Source organism: Drosophila nasuta, chromosome 3 (assembly GCF_023558535.2).
Source record: "Drosophila nasuta strain 15112-1781.00 chromosome 3, ASM2355853v1, whole genome shotgun sequence".
Classification (NCBI taxonomy): Eukaryota; Metazoa; Arthropoda; class Insecta; order Diptera; family Drosophilidae; genus Drosophila; species Drosophila nasuta.
Genome location: NC_083457.1, coordinates 10,324,528 through 10,348,644, shown reverse-complemented (window position 1 = coordinate 10,348,644; position 24,117 = coordinate 10,324,528). Strand labels below are relative to the sequence as shown.

The following is a 24,117-nucleotide window of genomic DNA, read 5'->3' as shown; positions in this document are numbered from 1 at the left end:
TTATATGCATTTTCATTAAAAATAAATTGAAAATATCACGTATACGCACAAAATACATTTAATCAAAACTACAATTTCGATACTTTTGAAACTAACAAATTATCTTCTGCTTTAATTTCTTAGTTTGAATGCGTTTCCACATAAATTTAATTATCACGTATACGCACATTTTTTCTAAATGCTTTTCTCCACATTGACAAACTATTATATAAATATTAATTGTTGGCTTAGCTAACTCTTATACTCCGCCTTATTTGTCAAGTTAAACGTTTTATATACTATACATTTTTTTCTAAATATATAGAAAAAATATCACGTATACGCACATACTCATTATTCAACATTGACAAACAACAATGTTAACTTTTCACTTTTTCTTTCTTATTCATATACTTACTTGCGAACTCAAATATGTAATACAAATATTCTTCTAAATAAATTTGTAAAATATCACGTATACACTCAACCTAATTTTTCGACATTAACAAACTGCAAAATTAATCATTTGCTTTTCAATTCTTGTTCATATTCTTAGTTGCTAGTTGAAAGTGTGTATTTTTTTTTTTAATACAAATTTTGTTCTAAATAAATTAAGTAAATATCACGTATACGAACAAATTTACATTTTTTTAAAATTCTTATTGTTCTCTTTTAATAGTCGTTGAATTCGCAAATATTTCTACAATATTCCTTAAACAGTAATAAGTGTCTTCATTGGAAAAATAAATGAAAGTCTACATTAAAATAACTTACATAACTTTTTTAAGTGGTGGCTTCTACTTTTCATTCTGCCTCTTTCCTTCACCCTATTTCCTTCTCCTTCTGACTGATTCCCACTTCCCATTGTTATGCTCGCAATGTTTGCATATTCGATATAACCGCAGAGTTTATTGATTCATGTAATAACTTAGATAAGCAGACCACCCTTGGCAGTCAGAGCAGGCAAGTGCTTGACAGTCTTGAGGAAGTCGGCGACCTCGCAGGCATAAGACCAGCCAGCCTTGATGTCAGTCGTCTTCCAGTTGATGTAGGTGACCTGGTCGCTCACATCATTGCAGATCACATAGTCGCGCTTGATTTGCTCCTCAGTCAAATGGGGATTGTTGACGCCAACGAAGACGATGCCCTTGTGAGTCGAGGGCTCAATGACGACGCGGAAATACAAAGCGGGCACAGGGATCAGACCATTGTTGTTGGCATCGTGAGCCAAGTACAGAGGAGTCTCAACGCCATCCTTGTTGGGCAGCTTGGCCACACCATAGACACCAGTGTAGCAGTTGACATTCAACTTGTTCTTAGACACCCAGGCCCTGAGACCATCCTCAACACGAGCCCAATTGCCGGCATTGAAGACCTGCCATTGGGGAGCGGCATTGATGAACAGGAAGGAGGAGCGCTGCCCGGGAGCATAGTCGAAATCAGCCTTGGCAGCGAGATGGCCGCGAGCCAGATAAACATTGGCAGACGAATCGAAATACTTGTCAGCATCACCGCCCAGATCCTTGTTAATCGTCTCCAGCTGTGTGACCTGAGTGTACAACTTATCCACGTTCTTGCCATCGAAGAAACCGCCGGTTGTGAAGGTAATACGATCCACACCGGTCTCATAGTAGTTGCTGCCAGGGGAGAGCACATGACGTGAGTAACGGGTCACTTCCTCCTCCTCGTTGAAGCAGACGGAATACTGCTCGGCAAAGCGAGATGTGGTGATCTGGAAACCAACACGAATCACAACACCGCCATTGCAGGTGGCACCCGATTTGACAGCCTTGAAGGTGGGCCACGATTTGCAGGCGAGATCCTTGAACGCGTAGCTGGTGCCACCGATCTTGAAGTTGGTGCCACTCTCGCAAGTGAGGGTCAACACGTTGTCGGAGTGTGTGGTAAAACCGCTGGGACACCAAAGCTGCAAGGTCTTGCCGTTCTCCACCTCAATAGCGCCGACATCGTTGAATGGATAGATATTCTCCGAATCAGTCTCAAGCACCACAGGCTCTGGCTTGGGCATTCCACCACGAATGGTCACAGAGCAGCCTAGAGAAGACAACACTTTGAGCACAGTTCCATGGATGGATCGTTCACTTTTCAGTACTCACCTGAGGCACGGGCCTCTGGCAGAGGATCGAGGTAGATGCCACGCTCGTAGATCTCCTCTTCCATGAGTGGAGGCAGCTCCACATCGGGCAGAGGCTGGAGGGGCACACGAGCCCAGGCAGCGGGAGCCACAACCAACAATAGCAGACAGATGCACTTCATTTTTGCTAATAGCAATTGTCTTGGCATCGATCCATGCTTAAATAGCCTGTGAGGTAGTTGTCTAAATTAAAGTTGCAAATTAAAGTTGCAAAGTTGCAAATAAACATCTGATTGTCACAAATCAAAGCATCAGCTGATGCGCCAAAGCCTTAATTAAGTTGGCAACTCCACTTAGCATAGCTCAACTGTTGAGTCTATCGAACGGGGAGTAAGTATTGCATTGATCCACACAGAGATGCTTTGAGCACTCACTAAGGGCAGCCATCTTCACTTATGCACTTTTTTTCACTGAGAACATTAATACATCAGACCAAAAATTTGCAAAGAAAAATTGCAAAAATAAATATAAAATAATACTGCAACCGAGAAAGGAATGCCAACACTTTTGGGCATTCGAGATTTTCTTTTGTCCCAACTTGGATTGGCCGGCTCTTTTAGAGAATTTAGAATTGCTAAATTTTCTCTTTGCCACTGATTGGTAAGTAGTGTCAATCTGATTAGACCTTGCGGTAAAATGTTATTTTATGCAGCTTATTGGTCATACCGCTGGCAATTGCACACGCTAGACCCTCCATAGAGTGTAATAGGTGTTGCACATTGCGGTCCTCGCCTTCCCCACCTGTTGAACAGGTGCCACTAGTGAAGCGCACGCGGATATTCACCCTAACCTGCAAGCCTAAGGGAGAATTGGTGAAGGCAGCGAACCTCGCTGCGAACAGCCAGCTAGAGTGGGAATAAGGCGATAATCTTGCGGCAGCAAATCTTCGCTGCAGATTATCAAACGGTATTCGATAGCGGCTCAGCGAAGGCGATACTAGAGACGTTCAAAGGAGCGTAGATCTTCCGGCGAGAGATCTACGGCTCCACAAAAAAACACGCCGGCACCATCTGCATTGGATTGTTTTCGTTCGCAAAATGCACTAAGAGTGCCAACATGGTTTGCTAAATTGAATAATTAAATTGAATTTGTATTAGTACTTGTCAAAAATCGACTAACTCATTTTTCGACTTTTTGTACAGCCAACATGGGGTTCATAGGGATTTGAAAGCCTGATAACCATAACCCTTTATCATCTTTAACAGCTAACATCAACAAGCATATATGCTACGACGGATTCATCAGTTATCAGGCCTGCTAACATCGATGGAAAGTGCGTAAGTACGGCATAGCCGTGTCTATATTATAGTTGATTGGGGTTGTGATTGTGAGGTTCTCAATTCCGTGTGTTCCGTGTTGGTTCTCTATCTTTCGTATTATTAAGTCATGAAGACAACCGTTTAAGTAAAACAAACTAACGTAACGATAAATAAAGGCTCAATAAATCAAGCACTATTGTTAACTAGAGATAATTTTTATAAACAAAATGAAGTATGTTTATTAAATTACTGTATATCATGGAGAAGAAAACAATAATGTGTTAAACTTTTAATTCTAATTGGGCACTGAATGTGCGAGCGTTTGAGATAATGCGAGATGAGTACTGTCCCTCTCCCCTAGTATTACACTCTGTCTACACTTTAATTTATGATGACTTACTACCCAGTCGAAGCCAAAGACCCACCCCAGCCCTGAACTGAGCCGGCAAGTTAGCTAGACAGAGTAGGCTTAGACGAGTAGAACCTCGTGGTGTTCGTCACATAATTAAATGGCGCCCAACTCGTGAGGCCTATGGAAAATGTGCCCAAAATAAAAATTTCGTCATCAAAATATTCATTCTTTTTATTGAAAACATAGATGTATGAATTTTCTGCCTTCTGGATTGGCTGTTTACTGATGAGAAAGTCGGAAGCAGACCAGGCGAAAAGAACATACATAGCGGATTCATTAATTGATAGTGTTATCAATGAATTAAACCTGCTAAATACAATTTTCTGGCCAATAATGTGATTAAGGAAATTTTTTGTAGAATTGGATGAATTTCGATTCTCTACCGAATCATTGTTAGGCCCAGTACACAATATTGTGTTGTGGTATTGAAATCGAGAATTGTTCAGTATTGGTTAATATCGATCTGTTCCTCTTTCAATCACAAACACTCATCAAATACGTTACTAATTAAAGTAGATTCAGACTCTCAGTACACACTTCGCATTGTCTTAAAATCGCATTGAAGGGTAAGTCCCAAACTTAAAAACTTAAAACTTGAACACTATATTATCGCATATCGTAAACCTATTTTTGTCAATTACCTTGTCAATATCGAATACCGTACTAGTTCACATTCATACTTAAATTCATTATGCCGGTTACTCGCAGCCACGAAAACCTCGCATCAGCTAGTTCATTAATTCTTTGCAAAATTTGCAATGATTTAAAATCGTCTGAATTTGAATTAGTAAAAACTCCTTGTAGTCATAACTTTCACTCCGAATGTATATCCAATTGGCTCAATACTAGCGAAACTTGTCCAACTTGCAAAAGCCGTGCAGGATAGGAGATATTTTGGCTCAGAACAATCTGAAGGGTTAAGCATGCTTCATACAGTTGCAGCACCCCAATTTCACGCGATGCCTCGGGAGCCGCTGGCACTAAACCGCGAGATCGACCAAAAACAAGAGCTAATCAGAGAGAGAATCTCATGAGAAATGCCGCACAATCTCCTTCTTGGCAACATAGGGCAAGCTTAGAACAAAATGTACCTACTTCCAGGCAGCATCAAAATGCTGCGCGAGAAAGTCGCTTACCCCGAGCATCAACAGGAAGTACAACCACACCCGTTCCAGCTGTGTCTGAACAACGAGTTCAAGGACTTATCACTTCTTCACTCGATAACTTTCGAGCGGAACTAGTCGCTACTATCGCTGATCAGGTTGAATTTGCCTTTAGAAACTTAAATATTGCCGCCCAACCGCCAATAGTTCGTTCCGAGGAACCGCAATTGGAATGGGATAACGAAATTCAGATCAGAATAACGAAGGATTGGGGCAATCAGGAAATATATCTGGTAGTCTCGATCGGCCTGACCGAATTTCTAGTACCATTGTTAATTGGCATCTTAAGTTCAGTGGTACACCAACTGATATACCAATCGACGACTTTATATATCGAATAAATTGCTTGACCTCTCGTTGTTTGAGCGGAAACTTTGATACGTTGTATCAGTTTGCTCACTTACTATTCTCAGGTCCAGCGTTAACCTTCTATTGGAGATTTCATCGTAGCTCTCATCATAGGAATTGGTATAATCTTTGTTCTCGTTTATGCGAAAGATACCAAAATCAAAGAACCGATGAAGACATAAAAGATAGCTTACGGCGCAGGAAACAAAAGTTTAATGAACCTTTCGATGAATATTTGGATGCTATGTTGAACATAGCAGATACGCTTAATTCTCGTCTATCCGATACCGAATTGGTCTCTTATGTTAAACAGAATTTGAAACCAGATCTTCGACATGAACTGTTACATGTTCCAATTTCAAATTTAGCTATCCTTCGTAGAGAATGTCACAAACATGAAGAATTCTACTCCCAACTGCCTAAACATCAAAATCGATCGAATAACCCCAACCGAGTTATTCATGAGATTGCTTTAGAAAAAGACCTGAGTTAGGCTCTGAAGATGAAAACTCAGAATCAGCAGATGTAAATGCTATGAAGTATTCTGATAATTTCAAATGCTGGAATTGCGATGAAATTGGTCATCGTTACCAGGATTGCCTGAAATCACGTCGCATATTTTGTTATGGATGTGGAAAACTTGACACATATAAACCAAACTGTACAAAATGTAAAACCAAACAGGAAAACTCGCAGAAGGGTATTCGCTTACCACCAAAAGCGGATATCCGCAATTAAAAATAGAACCAAATTCTCTAGAGTATTCTCAACCACCTGCTATATCGAATAACTTACCTGACTTACAAATTCATCGACATTTTATACCTTATCATTTGCGATTAAGAAAAATACACACATCTCCAAAATCGCGTGCTGCTCATCGTATGCATACATTTTGGTCGAAAAAGCGTGTACTAAATTCTTATAGGATATCAGCTATCGTAAATAAAGACAACGATATACGACCCTTTACTTACCTCAACATTCTCGATCAGCGTTGTTTGGCCTTGCTCGATAGCGGAGCAAATAAAAGCGTGATCGGAGGAAACTTAGCAAAGTACATTCTTGAAAATAATATTAACTATCTTAAATCCAAAGGATTTGTTAAAACTGCTGATGGACAACCTCAAAAGGTCGCTGGTACCATTAATCTTCCAATCGAATATAATTCGACAAAGCAATCGTTTGAGTTCCTAATTGTTAGCGCCATCACGCAAGATGTTATTTGCGGAATTGACTTTTGGAATAAATTTGGAATTTCTGTTAGTTATGTTAATGCAGTAACTGAATCTGAAATTGAAAATGAAACGATACCCAAATTGTCTCTTACAGTAATGCAAAAACGCAGATTACAAGCAGTTGTTGATTTTTTTCCGTCATGCGAAAGGGACGGCTTAGGAAAAACAACACTTCTTGAACATTCTATAGACACAGGAGATAGTACTCCCATTAAACAAAGATACTATCCCATATCTCCAGCTAAAGAAAAGCGACTTTGTGCCGAGATTGACCGCATGTTACGTTTAGGAGTAATAGAAGAAGCTTCGAACTCTGCATGGTCCTCGCCTGTGGTTTTGATTGTTAAACCTGGCAAAGATCGTCTATGTCTTGATTCTCGAAAGCTAAATGCAGTGACGAAGAAGGACGCATATCCCATGCCTAGCTTAGAAGGTCTTCTAAGTCGATTGCCATCTGTTAAGTGCATTTCCAAAATCGATTTAAAAGATGCCTTTTGGCAAATTTCTCTAGACAAAGAAGCGCGACCAAAAACTGCTTTTACGGTACCAAATAGACCCTTGTATCAGTTTACTCGGATGCCATTTGGCTTGTGTAACTCACCTCATACAATGTGTCGTCTTATGGATCAAGTAATTCCCTATGACATGAAGGAACACGTATTCGTTTACCTAGATGATCTATTGGTCATGTCCTCTAACTTTGAAGACCACTTACTGCATCTGACCGAAGTGGCAAATAGATTACGAAAAGCGGGACTAACAATAAATGTTACCAAAAGTCAGTTTGGAATACGAGAAGTAGATTACTTAGGCCATGTAGTAGGAGAAGGCACACTTCGAGTAAATCCAATGAAAGTGCAAGCCGTTTCCGAATTTCCGGTGCCACAGTCCAGACGCCAACTGAGACGATTCCTGGGCATGACTGGTTGGTACCAGCGTTTTATTCCCCAGTACTCAACGGTCATCTTTGAACTAACAGAGCTGCTAAAAGGAAAGAAATTTGAATGGAATGAAGAGGCCCAACATGCGTTCGAAGCAATAAAACATAGACTATGTGCTGCTCCGTTTTTGCGTCATCCCAACTATGAGTTGCCATTCATAGTGCAATGTGACGCTTCAACATATGGCATCGGCGCCGTATTAGCTCAACTTGATGCAGAAGGCAACGAACTACCCATTGCATATATGTCGAAAAAGTTGAACAAAGCACAACGAAATTATTCTACAACGGAATTAGAATGCTTGGCAGTTGTATTAGCCATTAAGCGATTCCGTATGTATATAGAAGGCCAATCATTCAAAGTTATAACCGATCATGCAAGTCTGAAATGGTTGATGAATCAAACAGACCTTCATGGCAGACTTGCTCGGTGGGCGTTAAAGCTACAAGGAATGGATTTTCAGATCGAACATCGAAAGGGCAGTCAAAATGTAGTCGCTGACACTCTTTCCAGAGCATTCGAAGAAAATGTAGATGTTGTTGAGCTCGAAATACTACCAGAGATAGATTTAAACTCGGATGCATTTCTCGAAAGTGATTATGTCGAGTTAAAAGAGAAGATGAGCAAATCCAATCTTCCGGATTTCAAAATCATAGACGGATATTTATATTACAGAGCAGTATTGCCTTCCGACGTCAGCGAAGATATTGGCGATGGCTGGAAACTGTACGTCCCTACATCTCTCAGAAATTCGGTGATAGTTTCAGCTCATTGTACCCCAACGTCAGCACATTGCGGCACAGCGAAGTGTCTAGAACGCATTCGTAGGCATTTTTATTGGCCACGAATGGTAGTGGAAGTGCGAGACTTTATTAGCAAATGCGAAATATGTCAAACCTCAAAATACCCGACACAAAATCTAAAGCCGCCAATGGGTATTCAAACAATTAGTGAGCGAGTATTTCAAAGACTCTACATAGATTTCATAGGTCCGTTTCCACGCTCAAAACTTGGTAATATTGGAATTTTTATCATCCTGGATCATCTTTCAAAATTCACATTTCTTATACCAGTTAAGAAATTTTCGACTTTAATAATCATTGATCACTTGCGCAACACTGTATTTAACTGTTTTGGCACACCAGAGTTCATAATCAGCGACAACGGCACTCAGTTTAAAAGCCGAGAATTCGCTGCATTTTTGTCTTCGTATGGTATCAAACACATGTTCACTGGAGCATATTCCCTCAAAGTAATGCAGCTGAAAGAGTCAATAGATCCATTAATGCGGCGTTAAGATCATTTATTCGATCAGACCAGCGAGAATGGGATATATATGTTAGCAGTATCAATTGTGCTCTACGCAATAACATACATCAATCGATAGGCGCGTCACCGTACTATGTTGTATTTGGACAACATATGATGACGCATGGTAAAGACTACACAGTACTTAAAAATTTGAATCTCTTAAGTGAAGGAACTGCTCGACTCGATCGTGCTGACAAATTTTCTAAAATCCGTGCTGATATTCACAAATATCTGAAAAAGGCATATGAAAAGAATCAGAGATCGTATAACTTTCGTACTAAACAACGAACCTTTGAAGTTGGCCAGACAGTAATTAAGCGTAACTGGGCACTGAGCAATATGGCACAATTTCAACGCTAAGCTTGCACCAGTCGGCCTTAAGGCACGAGTAAAACGAAAAATTGGACAGGCCTTATACCTATTAGAAAATTTAGAGGGCAAGGAAATTGGTCAATTTCATGCTAAAGACTTGTGGAATTCAAAGAGTAACTACCTTCTTTCAGATTTTACGTCTTCGATTGAACTCTCGATTAAAATCTGCTGTTGTGAGGTAGTTGTCTAAATTAAAGTTGCAAATTAAAGTTGCAAAGTTGCAAATAAACATCTGATTGTCACAAATCAAAGCATCAGCTGATGCGCCAAAGCCTTAATTAAGTTGGCAACTCCACTTAGCATAGCTCAACTGTTGAGTCTATCGAACGGGGAGTAAGTATTGCATTGATCCACACAGAGATGCTTTGAGCACTCACTAAGGGCAGCCATCTTCACTTATGCACTTTTTTCACTGAGAACATTAATACATCAGACCAAAAATTTGCAAAGAAAAATTGCAAAAATAAATATAAAATAATACTGCAACCGAGAAAGGAATGCCAACACTTTTGGGCATTCGAGATTTTCTTTGTCCCAACTTGGATTGGCCGGCTCTTTTAGAGAATTTAGAATTGCTAAATTTTCTCTTTGCCACTGATTGGTAAGTAGTGTCAATCTGATTAGACCTTGCGGTAAAATGTTATTTTATGCAGCTTATTGGTCATACCGCTGGCAATTGCACACGCTAGACCCTCCATAGAGTGTAATAGGTGTTGCACATTGCGGTCCTCGCCTTCCCCACCTGTTGAACAGGTGCCACTAGTGAAGCGCACGCGGATATTCACCTAACCTGCAAGCCTAAGGGAGAATTGGTGAAGGCAGCGAACCTCGCTGCGAACAGCCAGCTAGAGTGGGAATAAGGCGATAATCTTGCGGCAGCAAATCTTCGCTGCAGATTATCAAACGGTATTCGATAGCGGCTCAGCGAAGGCGATACTAGAGACGTTCAAAGGAGCGTAGATCTTCCGGCGAGAGATCTACGGCTCCACAAAAACACGCCGGCACCATCTGCATTGGATTGTTTTCGTTCGCAAAATGCACTAAGAGTGCCAACATGGTTTGCTAAATTGAATAATTAAATTGAATTTGTATTAGTACTTGTCAAAAATCGACTAACTCATTTTTTCGACTTTTGTACAGCCAACATGGGGTTCATAGGGATTTGAAAGCCTGATAACCATAACCCTTTATCATCTTTAACAGCTAACATCAACAAGCATATATGCTACGACGGATTCATCAGTTATCAGGCCTGCTAACATCGATGGAAAGTGCGTAAGTACGGCATAGCCGTGTCTATATTATAGTTGATTGGGGTTGTGATTGTGAGGTTCTCAATTCCGTGTGTTCCGTGTTGGTTCTCTATCTTTCGTATTATTAAGTCATGAAGACAACCGTTTAAGTAAAACAAACTAACGTAACGATAAATAAAGGCTCAATAAATCAAGCACTATTGTTAACTAGAGATAATTTTTATAAACAAAATGAAGTATGTTTATTAAATTACTGTATATCATGGAGAAGAAAACAATAATGTGTTAAACTTTTAATTCTAATTGGGCACTGAATGTGCGAGCGTTTGAGATAATGCGAGATGAGTACTGTCCCTCTCCCCTAGTATTACACTCTGTCTACACTTTAATTTATGATGACTTACTACCCAGTCGAAGCCAAAGACCCACCCCAGCCCTGAACTGAGCCGGCAAGTTAGCTAGACAGAGTAGGCTTAGACGAGTAGAACCTCGTGGTGTTCGTCACAAGCCTTAGACTAACTGATAATGCCGATTTAACATTATCTCACAACTTTTTATCATCGATGAACAAATTAATAAATATATATATAGTATATTGCCTAAATGTTAAATACAAATACTTTAAGAATTGTCTTATCATTGTGTGATTGGCCATTGGAGTGTTTCGTTCATTAAATTCGAGTGCTCACAATAGATAGGCCGAAAAGAGAATACAAAAAAACTGTAGAATTGGGAGTCCCCAAGGGTAGCGAAAGAGCGGGAGAGGAAGGGCTGGCGTCTAAGCTCAATATGTCAAAGTTCGACGGCCATTGGCGTTAATTAATGAAATGTAAAATGAACAGCGACGCAGACGACAACAGGAAATGCGGTGAATGAAACGAAAGCAATTAGGTCCAAGGACACAGCTGAAAGCACGACAAGGATAAGGATGATGGGACTCGGAATGGGAATGGGAATGAGAATGGGTATGAAGACGAAAGCAGCGACGACGACAATGAGGGGAAGGCGCCGCGTATAATTTGTGAAAATTGATGATTTGTTTAGATTTACGAATGAGCGAGCAAAACGAGCCAAATTGGCACGTAGCAGGAACAACACAACAGTCGACAACAGGGACAACGCCAGCAACAAAATGGCAGAAAGCAGCAGAAGAAAAAATAAAAGGAAAAAGGGAAAAAAGGTGCCTCAATTTCTAAGGAAACGGAATGTGTTGGCCAAGGTCCAACGGTCCAACGGTCCAATGGAGCCACGGTCCCAAGGTGTTCCCTAATTGATTTGATGCAGATAAATGAGCTAAGCTGAAGTCAGGCGCAAATGCTTAGCAACGCCTACCGCTAGATGGCGCCAGATAATGATTAATGGCTTCCACGGGGCCGACGCTGCTGGCCAAAGTTTTCGCAGGCATTAGAGCGTCTATTAATTATCCTAGTACTAGTATTTCTTATAGGCCCCAAAGGACAAAATCGAATAGCCACAACACGAGTCCAGGAATCGAGCGTGAGCCTCATAAACCTTAATTACTTGTTGATTCCAAATTATTGGCATATTCGAAATAATGCCATGCGCATTCCAGGTGGAAGCAGCTTATGAATGATTAACCAGTTTAAATTGCAAATGAGAGACTGCACAAATATTACGTATACGCCCAAGGCATATTAGTAAAATCGTAAAATGAAATTATTTGAATAGTCACAAATAGTTTTTGTAAGTGCGCAATTCATAAAAAATATAGAAAAAATAAGTATTCCAGTTTATTATCATTTCAGACATATGAATGCAGTCATCCGAAACAGTTCAAATATTTTTAATACGTCACAAAAGATAAAGCAAAAGGCATTTTTAAATGCAACTTTATAGCAGATAATTGAAAATATACATAAGTCCTCTTCTTCTTAATGGACTGCAAATTTAATAATGAAATAAAGAGCAAAAACTCAAGTTTATTATCAACGCAATGAGTTTCGCTTAATAATTCATAACAAAATTGCGCAATAAATTAAGTAGTAAAAATTGTTATTAAATACTGAACAGAATTTCATTAAATTAGTGAACATGAGATGAAGCATTCTCTCAATTGATACAATAATATTAAAGTTTACTATCGATCCAATTATAAGACACTACAAATATCACGTATACGTCTTACAAGATAAGACAATCAGTAATTAAAGAAGCGTAAATTCCGATTTTTGCCACCACGTTTAAATTTAGTAACTTTAGGTGGCTAAAATAATACGAATACGCCATGGTGGTCAAGATAAAGCAACTTCTATTGTGTAAAAACTAACAAATTATTCAACACGTGTCAAAAGTATTGAAAAAATTTCTACACAATCAAAATACCTCTATTAAATATCTTAGACTTGACAGACAATTTAATATTGCTCAGATTCCATTGCAAAGCTTCAAACAACATTAAAGTATTTTCAAGTATCGGAACTTGTTTTGAGGAGTCGCCCAAAGGTTTCTTCGCAAGTCGTTTCATATAAATGGCACATATTAATAACATATGTATGTATGTAAATCTATGTGCGTGTATGCGCGTGGGTGTGTGTGTGTGGCAGATGCCTTTGATTGATAAGGCTGCCTAAGCGTGTTTGCTTAACATAAAGGAAAGCGAGTCAAAGAAGCAGCCAACATTTTGCACCTTTTCAACAGGTTGTGAATAGGCGTCAGGCAAATTGAAAGCGGGACTAAATAAAGCTGTGGGCAGAGCCAAAAAAGAAGAAACGAAACGAAACGAAAGGCAGAATAAGCGTGCAGCCCTCGGGCGAACAATTCTCTGTCTGTCTGACTGTTTAACTGTACCTTTTCATATACAAGATATACGCTATACAAATGTAGCTGTGTGTGTTTGTAGGTGTGTGTGTAGGTGTGTATTACCGTCTGAGCGCAATGATGGATTAAATGTATTTCAAAGGCGTGAAAGCTAAAAGGTAGCACAAAGTATCGCATTGTGGTTACATAATAAACATCGAGCACACTTCAATTTAGCTTAGGGCTGCCACACCCCTCTCCCTCCCTCCTCGTGCACACACACAATCACGCACACATTTGAAAGAATTCAATGGCTGGACGGATTCAGTGTGGTCCAATAAAATATATTGGCTAATTGTCAAAGGCTTACAGCAGCTTGTTGCCTGCGAGGCTTATGCAAATCAGGCCAACTGCCAACTGTGCAGTCAGGTGAAAGATCTCCGATAATTGCACTGGACCGACCCCATGTGTGTATCCTTTGAGGGGTTATCCTTTGGTTTACATTGACTTATGCTCAATAAAATCAGACAAGGCTAAAGCTGCGGATATGTGAGAGCGTCCTTTTAATATTTACTGCCAGTCAGCATCGCTAGCCACCAAGCGACCAGCTAATGAAGCGTATGCTAGCAGTACGCCTTCGGGGCAATCAACTTTATCCTTAAAGGATGATAAAGGCAACTCTGCTCAGTCGTTACATCTTTAAGCACAAGAACATAATACATCGCCCCCTCCCCCGCCGCAGCCGCCAAGGGGGAATTCTCCATCTTCACTGTGACAGCGATGAAAAATTAAGCGAACAACAGTAGCGTGAAAATTATCAAAGTAGTTGAACATGACGGGCAAATGTCCAAAAGCAGCGGGCATGATTAATGGCACAGCAGCGCCCTCTAGCGTGGCGTGGCAACATCTCAGAAGCAGCGCTTTTACGCTGTCGATGGATGACAGCGAAAATTAGTTGAACTAAATTTAAACTAAAACTCAACTTCTCTGCGGTCTTTGTTATATTATGTTGCCTTAATTGATGGCGATAAAAGCTTAAATTGCAGTAAAATGAGCAACGATTTTGTGAGTAGAATGCTTGAAGTAATTTTTCAAAATATTTGAGAATAATTATATGAACAATAAATCAAAATTCGAATTCCGCACACTATTAAAAAAAACAATCATGATTTATCAATTTTGGCTAGTGTCCAAAAATAATTAACAAAAGGCTAAAAATATATTTTGTAGATAAGATTATAGCCCAAGACAATTACAGACAAAAAATCTTTTTGACTTATTTTTAGTATTGGAAACAGTAGAAAAGTAAATATAGATATGAATTATTCAATGTGATTTGTAATCATATTACGCAAAGCTTTTATGCTACATGATTAATAGGAAAGCTCTGCTAAATGTTATTAATTTTTAACATAAAACTTTCCGGCTTGATGCCAATTTAAGGTTAGGTTAGGGTAATTGCTCGAAGTTTGTATTTATTTATGAGAGACACAAACAATAGAAGAACAAAAAGAACACAAACAAAAGTCAAGTTAAAAATGTGCAAAGTTGAAAGCGCAACTTAAAGATACCTCGTACTCAGTTTTAATGAAAACATTTGATGATGACGAAAAGTATGCTATAGAAAAAAACTTAGTGAAAGTTTCTTGTATTCGAGATTGTTATGAAACTTTAGAGCAGAAAATAAATAATTTAAAATCGCGAAATCCTGATCTTAAAAATGTAATGCTGCATTTAGCTAATTACATCGAGTGATTGTACCCTTTTTAGAAGGGAGCGCAGAGAGGGTACGATAATGTTGCAAATTACTTAAAGTTACTTTTCCTTGCGCACAGACACAACGAGTTAAAGAGCAAACTTGTGCAAATTTGTGCAAGTTTGTGCTTGTCGGCGTATGACGCGCATTAAGAAGCAATTACGAAAATTGAAAGCATGAAAATCTCGGGACGACAACGCCAACACAACAACTGCAACAAAAACAACAATCAAAAAAGAGAACAACAACTGAAGCGAACAACAACGAGAAACAGTGGCATTAGTCTGCTGTCACAGAAACAAGCCGAAACACAAACTGAACACGCCTTGTCACCACACACACACACACAAACACACGCGTATACACACACTGGTCGCACACCCATATTAACACAATTACAATCTGCACATGTGTTAGTCTTATGGCCGCATAAGACATGCGTTGACTATAAAGAAAAACCCAATTAAAAGTGATAAAAGTTATTGAAGCATGGCCGGAGTCTTTGCTATTCCCCCCTAAAGAAAAAACATGAAATGAAGGAACAGCAAAGACACACAGAGAGACACAAGCCAAGTGGCGGGGGGCCAAAACAAATGGGCAACAAGCAAAATGCGAAAAGCGGTCGAAAACTGCCGTACAAAGTGGGTGCCATTAGTGTGTTTGCCACACCAACAAACAGCCAAGATCCAGATTATCACACGTTTGTGTCTAGCAACTGTCACGAGACAAGAGCACACGACTTCCTGAGGGAAAGAGCAGATTGGGCAAAAAGAAAGCCAAAGTTGAGCCTGGGCGTGCTGCTGCAATCTTTATTACGCCATTTTTCAAATCAATTAGAGGATTTCTTTTTTTTGTCGCTGCTCTCAGCGCGAGTCGACACGTCAAAGAAGATAAATTGAAGTTAGAGCCAATTAGACGGGTTATTGAGAGAGAAGGTGTCAAAAGGTGTGCAATACAAGCCTTAAATAATGGCAAGCTATTGAAACTTTGTCGAAGATTGCGGAAAGTGTTATTATTGAATAAGGATCTTTTATTGTAAGTGACAAAATGTTTATAGTATCAAATAAATGAGACTATATATTTTTAATATAAACGTATATGCACTGTAAAAAAAAAAAAACTAGATTCTAAATTCAAAATCATTAGTCTTAAAAATTGTGTTCAAATTAACAAACTCTTAATACTAATTGCTTTAGACTTAAAAATGCCAAACTCTTAAAGTAAGACCAAAATACTAGATTAATGTTTTAAAATTGTCTTATCTATCCAAATTCCTAAATAGTTTTTATCTATTATTGAGTGTTTTCAATCTTAGCTCAGTTAGTTGAACCATTCTTCATTGTCTAAAAGAGGTGTTCAAAAGCTGCGCGAATCAATGATTGGAATTTCGTAAGTAAAGTGATTAACATACAACTGAATAATTGTATGCGCTAATTAGTAACTAACTTTTGAGTTGAACTGAAAAAAAAATTGATAGCACTTGTTTTAAAATATATATTAAAATTAAAAGTAATATTAAATTATGTGTATTAAATTCATATAGATTTAGTTTTCAATTTCGTTATATATTTGAATGTTTTATAATTTTTTGAAATAAGGCAACATTATTTTTCACATGTTAAATGTGTGATATTCCACTAAAGCAAGCTTTAACTTCACTTTTACTTAACAAAAGTTTATAAAATTGAAAAGATCCTCTAATATTTAATCGAATTTATCCTTAGTTGAAGTTTATCAATTTACAAAAATTCTTCATATCTGACATTTCGGTATTCCATTACATTTTTCCACTGCCTTTTTTGCCACACGTGACTCACCACGATTTCATTTCACTTCCGCTCAAAGTAATTGCATGTGGCATTTCATCGTTTTGAGCAGTCTCAATTAAATTGATTACTCCGCCCGCCAATGTTTTGGTCCGTTGCAAGTATTTCAAAACAGAATTAAAGTAGACTTCCGCCACGCTTTATCCTGCTTATGCAGCAAGCAATCAAAGAAGTCAGCCAAGTATAAGACCCACGCGTCGTATACTTATTGCATTGCCATAAACCAATTCAATGGGTGGATGGCCGTAAGTTTCCATCAATGGCACGTAATTGACTTTGGCTGGGCAATTTCAGTGGCACTTGGTTGACCAATTAAACGCCATCGTCAACCAATTGCAGCTGTCGTCAGAAAATTGCTACAAATTGCATGGCCATCACATCGTATACATAATATGGCAGTAAAAATGAAAGTGCAACTGAATGTGGACGCCAATGCGTAATCAATGCATAATTTTAATGCCATTTGTTGTATTTTAAATGCATTTATAGTTAATGACTTAACGCGAGCTATAAAAGGCGACTCTCAGCCGTGGCGATGACCACGCAAAAGCAGGAGTCGCTAGCATGAACTCGTTAATATTCCCAGGACGGCTACTCTGCCTGCTGACAGCCGCGACAGCAGCGACATCAATGTCAGTCCACGTGTCACCAGCAGCTGCCGGAGCAATCCCCCGCGGACAGCAAGAACCGGAGCGGCAAACGCGCGAGGTCAAAGGCGATTCATGGGGCAATCAGTTGCCGGAAATGCTAGTCGCTTACTATCGCCAGCATGGCGTGCACAGTCTGCTGCTCGTTGTTTGTCACGCGGACATTGGTGAGTTGTGAATGCTGGATGTTTCCCTCCCCCCACTCCTTATCCCCACAGCACATCCTAAAATTTATGAACCATCCATTCATCTCAACTATTCGGATGCCCTTTTGCCACAGCTGCCATACATTTGCAATTGCTGGTGCAACACTTTGCCGCACACAATTTCTATGTGCAGGTCATCACGGAGCGCTGTTTGAACGATCTGCGTCATGCCGACAATGAGACGGACACGCCAGAGGCGCCACCACCACGCAGCTTCCCGGACGTCGACAATGCAACGCACTGGCAGCTGTCATTCAAGCTGCCCGCATTGGCCAACAAACTGGGCATCCTGCTGCTGCACTTCACCAGTCCCTGTGCCCTGAATCTGTTGCGCTGGTCCGCTGCCACCGAGCATAATTACTTTACGACGAACCGTTATTGGTTGCTGCTCTCACGCCATCTGCCGGATGTCGAGCTGCTCGAGGACACTGAGATCTTTATACCACCCGACAGCGAACTGAAGGTTCTTTGGTATAACGACACGGAACACTTTACGGCCAGCCTGCTGGACGTCTACAAAGTTGCTGCCTGGAAGCCCTTGAAGCGTCGCATAGTTGGTCAAAATCTGCGCAATGCTCGACATGTTGTTCATGCGTTGCAGCATTATGGCTCGGCGATTACGTATCGACAGAATCTGGAGGGCATTGTCTTCAACACGGCCATAGTGATTGCCTTTCCCGATCTGTTCATCGACATCGAGGACATGTCACTGCGTCACATCGATACGATATCCAAAGTCAATCATCGCCTAATGCTGGAGCTGGCCAATCGCTTGAACATGAGGTAAGTTGACTCAACTCTGAGTAATTGAAATATTTCTTAGATAAACGTTAGTTGAAACTGTCCAATTGTATTAAATCTTCTCTAAGTTGCAAATTTAAGTAATTTAATTAAAGTATTACTCAGATAATCGTTAAGGAAGATTTAAAATTTGACCTCCAATTAAAATCTGAATCAATCAACTATTACTCATTATTTCTGTTTTCAATGAGCTTAATTTTTTTGTTACTTAAATATTAGTTAGATAATCGTTAACTGATTATGCCAAATTTTATTACATCTGAATTTCAGTTTAACTAATTTTTTCATTATTTCAACCATCCGTGGTTTCCAGTACTTCTTTTTAATTTCAATTTATCTAAATCAAACTACTCACCATGTTCTCATATTTTGTGTTGTTTTTAATTTATTAAATACCTTTAGTCAATTTTCAATATTAGAATTATTTATTTTTTAATAATATTTATTTTATGTCAGTTATTATTAATCTACTTGTTTATTGTTTGAAGTATATCATTTATAATAGAACAAATTAATATAATATTCTAAATTTAATAAATTGATTTTTCAAGTGCAGGTTTTGTTTCTTTTATTTTAGAGAAAATCTGTTTTAAGCTTTCAAATATTATTTGTAAACATCTTTAATTAAGTTAATATTTTCCATTTATAAATACAAATTTTGAATTACTTTTCGTCCACTTGTTGCAACCTTTCAATACAAACATTTATAAATTAAAATAAATTAAAATAATTCTTTTGACAATAATATAATGTTTAAGAATTTATTTTATTCTCACAAATTTATTTTTATGCAATAAATCATTTCTAAAACCAACACTGAAATTTGTTCAATACTTTAGCTATAATACTTACCAGACTGTGAATTATGGCTGGCGTCAACCAAATGGCTCCTTCGATGGCTTGATGGGTCGCTTTCAACGCTATGAACTGGACTTTGCCCAATTGGCGATCTTCATGCGCTTGGATCGCATCGCGTTGGTCGACTTTGTGGCCGAAACTTATCGCGTGAGAGCAGGAATTATGTTTCGACAGCCTCCACTGTCCGCCGTGGCGAATATCTTTTCGATGCCATTCCAACTGGATGTCTGGATATCCATCTTGATGCTGTTGATCATAACCATTGTGGTGATGATGTTGGAAATGATCTTCTCGCCACACACACATCCCATGTCCTATTTGGATTCACTTAACTTTGCCTGGGGCGCCATGTGCCAACAGGGATTCTATGTGGACGTGAGAAATCGCTCGGGACGCATCATCGTATTTACCACATTTGTGGCAGCCGTGTTTCTCTTCACCTCCTTCTCGGCTAATATTGTGGCACTGCTGCAGAGTCCCTCCGATGCGATACGATCACTGGGTGATCTGGGACAATCACCGCTAGAAATTGGCGTACAGGATACACAATACAATAAAATCTATTTTACCGAGTCCACTGATCCGGTGACCAAGAGTTTGTACCACAAGAAGATTGCCATCAAAGGCGATCACGTTTATATGCGTCCCACCACGGGGATGGAGAAGATGCGCACTGGACTCTTTGCCTATCAGGTGGAGTTGCAGGCGGGCTATCAAATAGTCAGCGATACGTTTAGTGAACCGGAAAAGTGTGGTCTCATGGAGTTGGAACCGTTTCAGCTGCCCATGCTGGCGATACCAACGCGCAAGAACTTTCCCTACAAGGAGCTCTTTCGCAGACAGTGAGTAGCAAGACAAACAGTAGTAGTAGAGAAATCAGTAAAAATCTTTTTTCCAGACTTCGTTGGCAACGCGAGGTGAGTCTAGTGAATCGTGAGGATCGCAAGTGGATACCACAGAAGCCCAAATGTGAGAGTGGCGTTGGAGGATTCGTGTCCATCGGCCTCACCGAATGTCGCTATGCATTCGGCATCTTTGCCTGCGGCGCTGGTCTCAGCTTTCTGCTGTTCCTTACGGAATTCGTTTGCAAGCACAGCAAAGCCATCTTTCGCATTATTCAGGGCTACACAATGCATCGCTAGGATGGCAAATGATTTATTGAATATATGATACACTTATGAAGAGTAGTTTGCTTGAGTTGTACAGTAAACATTGGTTATATGCGGCAACAGCATAAATTCGCAAATAGGCAGAAATCATCAAAGTACAATTCATGTTTACTAAAATAATATTTTGCTAATGATTGCTATCCGATTATAAAAGTGAACTAATGAAAAAACTTTATAGCGCTTGTAAATTGTCAATTATTTGTTGTTTCAACTGATTAGGAAATGAGTTACTTTAATTTTTGGCAATCTTTAAGCTGAACTGTCGAATTACTCTTAATTTTTTTTTAAATCACGCATCTAGATTAAATTTTTTGCTTATAAATATGCATTTTCACTATAGCGTTGCGGCACATAACCGACCTACACTGTACTTAGATGGGTATGGATAGCTGCTGGACCACTGCACGCAGCACATCGGGAGCTTTGAACTGCCAATTGCGTATGCACTTGCTCACACTGCACCACGATTCGCCATGCGTGGGTTCGGCGGCAATGCAACGCTCCAGAACCTCCTGCTGCTGTTGTTCCGTGCCATGCAGCAACTCAAATTTGTAGAAATACGCCCAAGCATCGCCCAAATCCGGATCGATTTTTACCTGAAATTAAATTAAATTAATTTTAAATTACCCAAATGAAATGTTTAAATTGACCAAAGAAATTCACATTTGCTTACCGTGCGATTAAACCAGTCTCGGCATTTAGAGAACTTGTGCTCCGACCAGAACAGCTTTGAGACGGCCAACAGCACGTGCGGATCGTGCTCGCACTTCTTGAGCGCATCCACAGACTTTGTCTTGCGCTGCGGCTTCGTCTCCATGAATATCGCCTCTGCCCACAGCTCTCCAGCATTGGGACACTCTTGTAGCGCACGCGCCATCATTGTGCTGGCAATTTCCTTGAGTCCAGCGCGCAACTCCACACGTATTGCCTCCAACCAGAGCACGGCTACTTTTGGGTTGCGTAGTCGTCCACGCTCCAATATCGAACGTGCTTTGGTCAGCACACCCTTGCGCTCCTCCAGATTGGCAGACAGTATCCACAGCGGTATGGAAGTGGGACACTTTTTCAGTGCCAAAGTGTAAGTGGCGGCTGCGTCTTCAGTGCGTCGTTGCTGCTCCTCAATCTGGCCCTTCATCATCCACAGTTTGGGGAATTCAGGGAATACCTCGACTGCCTCGGCCAGAAGACGCAGCGCCTCATCGAAACGTTCCAGCGCCCATTCGAGACGCGCTGACTTCATCATGACACGTGGTGTTGGTGCCGAACCACGTGCCTTGGCCAACAGACGTCGAGCGCGCTCATACTCCGAGTTCTCCGACTCCAATTTGACGGCAGCCAACCAAATATCCTCGGAATTGGGATTCGCCTGAAACGCTAGGGAGAGAATGCCTCGGGCCGCAGGCACATCGCCAGCCATCCACTTCGACTTGGCGCCCATCAGCCAAAGTATCTCAGACTTGGGACAATGGGCCACAGCACGTTGCAGCAGAGACTCCAGAGATTCGCGCGTACCGTGGTTCTTCTCAAAGTATGCAGCACGCAGCCAAATGCTCTTCTTCGAGGGAAACATCTGCAGTGCATGAGCGTAAACAGCTCGCGCGCACTCGAAAGCATTCTCCTTTGCGCACTAGAAAAGAGAGAGAGCAGCAATTAACAAAATGAACAAGTTTACTAAGAGATGTACCTACAAATTCAGCATCATCGATCCAAGTCTGCTTCCGATCCTCCTCCTCGACACCAATGCCAATGACAGCTTTGACAATTGCCTGACAACAATTAACAGCGCCCGATTTTTCCGCTTCGATGGCCTCCTGGAACCAATGATCACGATTGATTTCCACACCATTTGCGGTCAGTGATGTCAGCGAACGATCAACAATCTTCTCCACCATGTGAATGTTGCCATTGGCCTCTTCCAGCTTGGCTGCTGTTGTCCAAATCTGTCGATCTGTTGGTATATTCTCACGTGCCTTATTCAGCACCTTACGCGCATTTTCATAGGTCTCCAGCCGTGCCAAGGCTAGCCACAGTTCCACACTCGTATTACAGCATTCTACAGCACGTGATAGCAAAATACGCGCATCATCTGGATTCTCCAGCTCCACAGCCGCCTTCCAAAGACGCACCGAGTTGGGTATGTGTTCAAGAGCTTTGCGAAAAACGCGTCTCTTTGCCTTGGTTTCCGTTTCCAGATCAGCAGCCTTGATCCAAATGCGCACCGACGTTGGAATGTGGCGTGCCGCTTGTGCAATGACAGCTTTTGCGGTGTCGGGCGGCTGGAGACGCGCTGCCTCAAGCCAAAGATCCTCAGACTGCGGATTGATCTCACAGCCGCGCATTATCAGATTACGTGCCATTTGCACCTTGCCGGTAACTTCTTCCAGACGTGCCGAGGCAATCCAAGCTGGCGGATGATTGGGATTCGTCTCGCGCACACTCTTAAGCAGCAGTCGCGCCTTCTTGATGTCATTAATGTCGCCGCCATAAGTGGGTATCATGCTCTGCAGATCTGTTAGATAACCCTTGGGATCGACCACTGTCTGACCCGTCACCGAGTCCGATACCTGTGAGAGCTTCACATTCATTAGCGTATTACGTGCCTGTCCAATTTTACGCAAATCCAAATCCCCAGTGGGCGTCAACATGCCAGGAGTTGCTACGCCAGGCACCATGGAAGCCAAGCCAGAGCTGGCATCCAATGAGGATGTTGTCTCGCCGCCCAGATTACGAGATAGCACGCTGTCGGGCAATGGTGTAAATTTCTCGGCACGAGGATTTCGCTGCTTGCGATTGCGACTGTCGCCCACCTCAGGTATGGTAGACCATTCCTCGGAGGTGACCGTGGCCAGCGAACGCTTCAGATCGCTAAACTGCTGCTGAATCTTGGGACGTTCCTGCCGATAACGTTCCAAATCCTCGCGTAACCGTCGATCGCGATACTCTTTTCGTTTCTCGTCCATGCGTTTCTCTATGGAATCATAGATGGCATCCGCCTCCTCGTCATCCTTATCGTAGGGATCCTTAGAGAACAGTGAGCCACTATAACCGCTAAACTCATCGTAATTCGAGTCGTTCAAGTCTTCATCCTCCTCTTCCTCTTCGTCTTTTTTCTTACGCTTGGTGGCAGGCGGTGCATGGCGATCATCGGATACATCGTTGGCATCACGCGCTGGACCAATATCCGATCGTGTGGTAAAGCCAGTGGCACTGAAATACACAATTTAAATATTAATTTTACACACTAACAAAATGAAAATGAAATCAAAAAACTTACCCTCGTCCCACGCCGGCAACATAGCCCAGCGGCGCCGGCACTCCTAGGAAATGCTTCTTATTGCGGTTGGCAATCACCGCGGCTGTGATGTTTGACATTTTGAAATTGTTTATACCACTGCTTTTCCTTGATAACAATTATTGAGGAAAATAAACAAAACGTTTACCGTTGCAGTGTTGGGTTGCACATGAATTGATGAACAAGCGACGCAGCTGAACTGCTCAAATGAACAAGTTCCTTATCAGCTGTTTAGGTTAGTAAGGCAAAAAACTGTGTCTGCATTAAAATAGTACTTAAGAGGTTTGAAATATTAAAATAAATAATAAATAATAAAGAATAATAAAGATAAAACAATAAAAAAATAAAAATTGTTTACACCATTTCACATAGTG

General features: G+C 40.7%; 3 protein-coding genes across 3 annotated transcripts; 1 reads left to right on the top strand and 2 right to left on the bottom strand.

The window, feature by feature from the left end:
• Window positions 1–868: 868 nt before the first annotated feature.
• Window positions 869–2,292, bottom strand: LOC132791341 (uncharacterized). The gene is made up of 2 exons (XM_060800213.1): window positions 2,097–2,292; window positions 869–2,034 (listed from the first exon to the last, which is right to left on the bottom strand). The coding sequence occupies exons 1-2, from the start codon at window positions 2,281–2,283 to the stop codon at window positions 908–910; spliced, it is 1,314 nt and encodes a 437-aa protein (XP_060656196.1). The 5' UTR covers window positions 2,284–2,292; the 3' UTR covers window positions 869–907.
• A 7,882-nt stretch (window positions 2,293–10,174) lies between these two features.
• LOC132793396 (uncharacterized) lies at window positions 10,175–20,424 on the top strand. The gene is made up of 5 exons (XM_060803311.1): window positions 10,175–10,453; window positions 17,260–17,584; window positions 17,698–18,406; window positions 19,264–20,124; window positions 20,181–20,424. Exons 2-5 carry the CDS (start codon window positions 17,335–17,337, stop codon window positions 20,422–20,424), a joined length of 2,064 nt encoding a protein of 687 aa, XP_060659294.1. The 5' UTR covers window positions 10,175–10,453; window positions 17,260–17,334.
• A 398-nt stretch (window positions 20,425–20,822) lies between these two features.
• Window positions 20,823–23,930, bottom strand: LOC132793395 (pre-mRNA-processing factor 6). The gene is made up of 4 exons (XM_060803310.1): window positions 23,726–23,930; window positions 22,140–23,658; window positions 21,125–22,078; window positions 20,823–21,047 (listed from the first exon to the last, which is right to left on the bottom strand). The coding sequence occupies exons 1-4, from the start codon at window positions 23,821–23,823 to the stop codon at window positions 20,823–20,825; spliced, it is 2,796 nt and encodes a 931-aa protein (XP_060659293.1). The 5' UTR covers window positions 23,824–23,930.
• Window positions 23,931–24,117: the final 187 nt, after the last annotated feature.

Coding starts and splice junctions, on each gene's coding strand:
- LOC132791341 (XM_060800213.1), bottom strand. CDS start 2,283: ATGCCAAGACAATTGCTATTAGCAAAAATGAAGTGCATCTGTCTGCTA. Junction 2,035..2,096: donor GCCAGAGGCCCGTGCCTCAG/GTGAGTACTGAA, acceptor TGTCTTCTCTAG/GCTGCTCTGTGACCATTCGT.
- LOC132793396 (XM_060803311.1), top strand. CDS start 17,335: ATGAACTCGTTAATATTCCCAGGACGGCTACTCTGCCTGCTGACAGCC. Junction 17,585..17,697: donor TGTTTGTCACGCGGACATTG/GTGAGTTGTGAA, acceptor CTTTTGCCACAG/CTGCCATACATTTGCAATTG. Junction 18,407..19,263: donor GCCAATCGCTTGAACATGAG/GTAAGTTGACTC, acceptor TCAATACTTTAG/CTATAATACTTACCAGACTG.
- LOC132793395 (XM_060803310.1), bottom strand. CDS start 23,823: ATGTCAAACATCACAGCCGCGGTGATTGCCAACCGCAATAAGAAGCAT. Junction 23,659..23,725: donor GTTGCCGGCGTGGGACGAGG/GTAAGTTTTTTG, acceptor TGTGTATTTCAG/TGCCACTGGCTTTACCACAC. Junction 22,079..22,139: donor GGATCGATGATGCTGAATTT/GTAGGTACATCT, acceptor TCTCTTTTCTAG/TGCGCAAAGGAGAATGCTTT.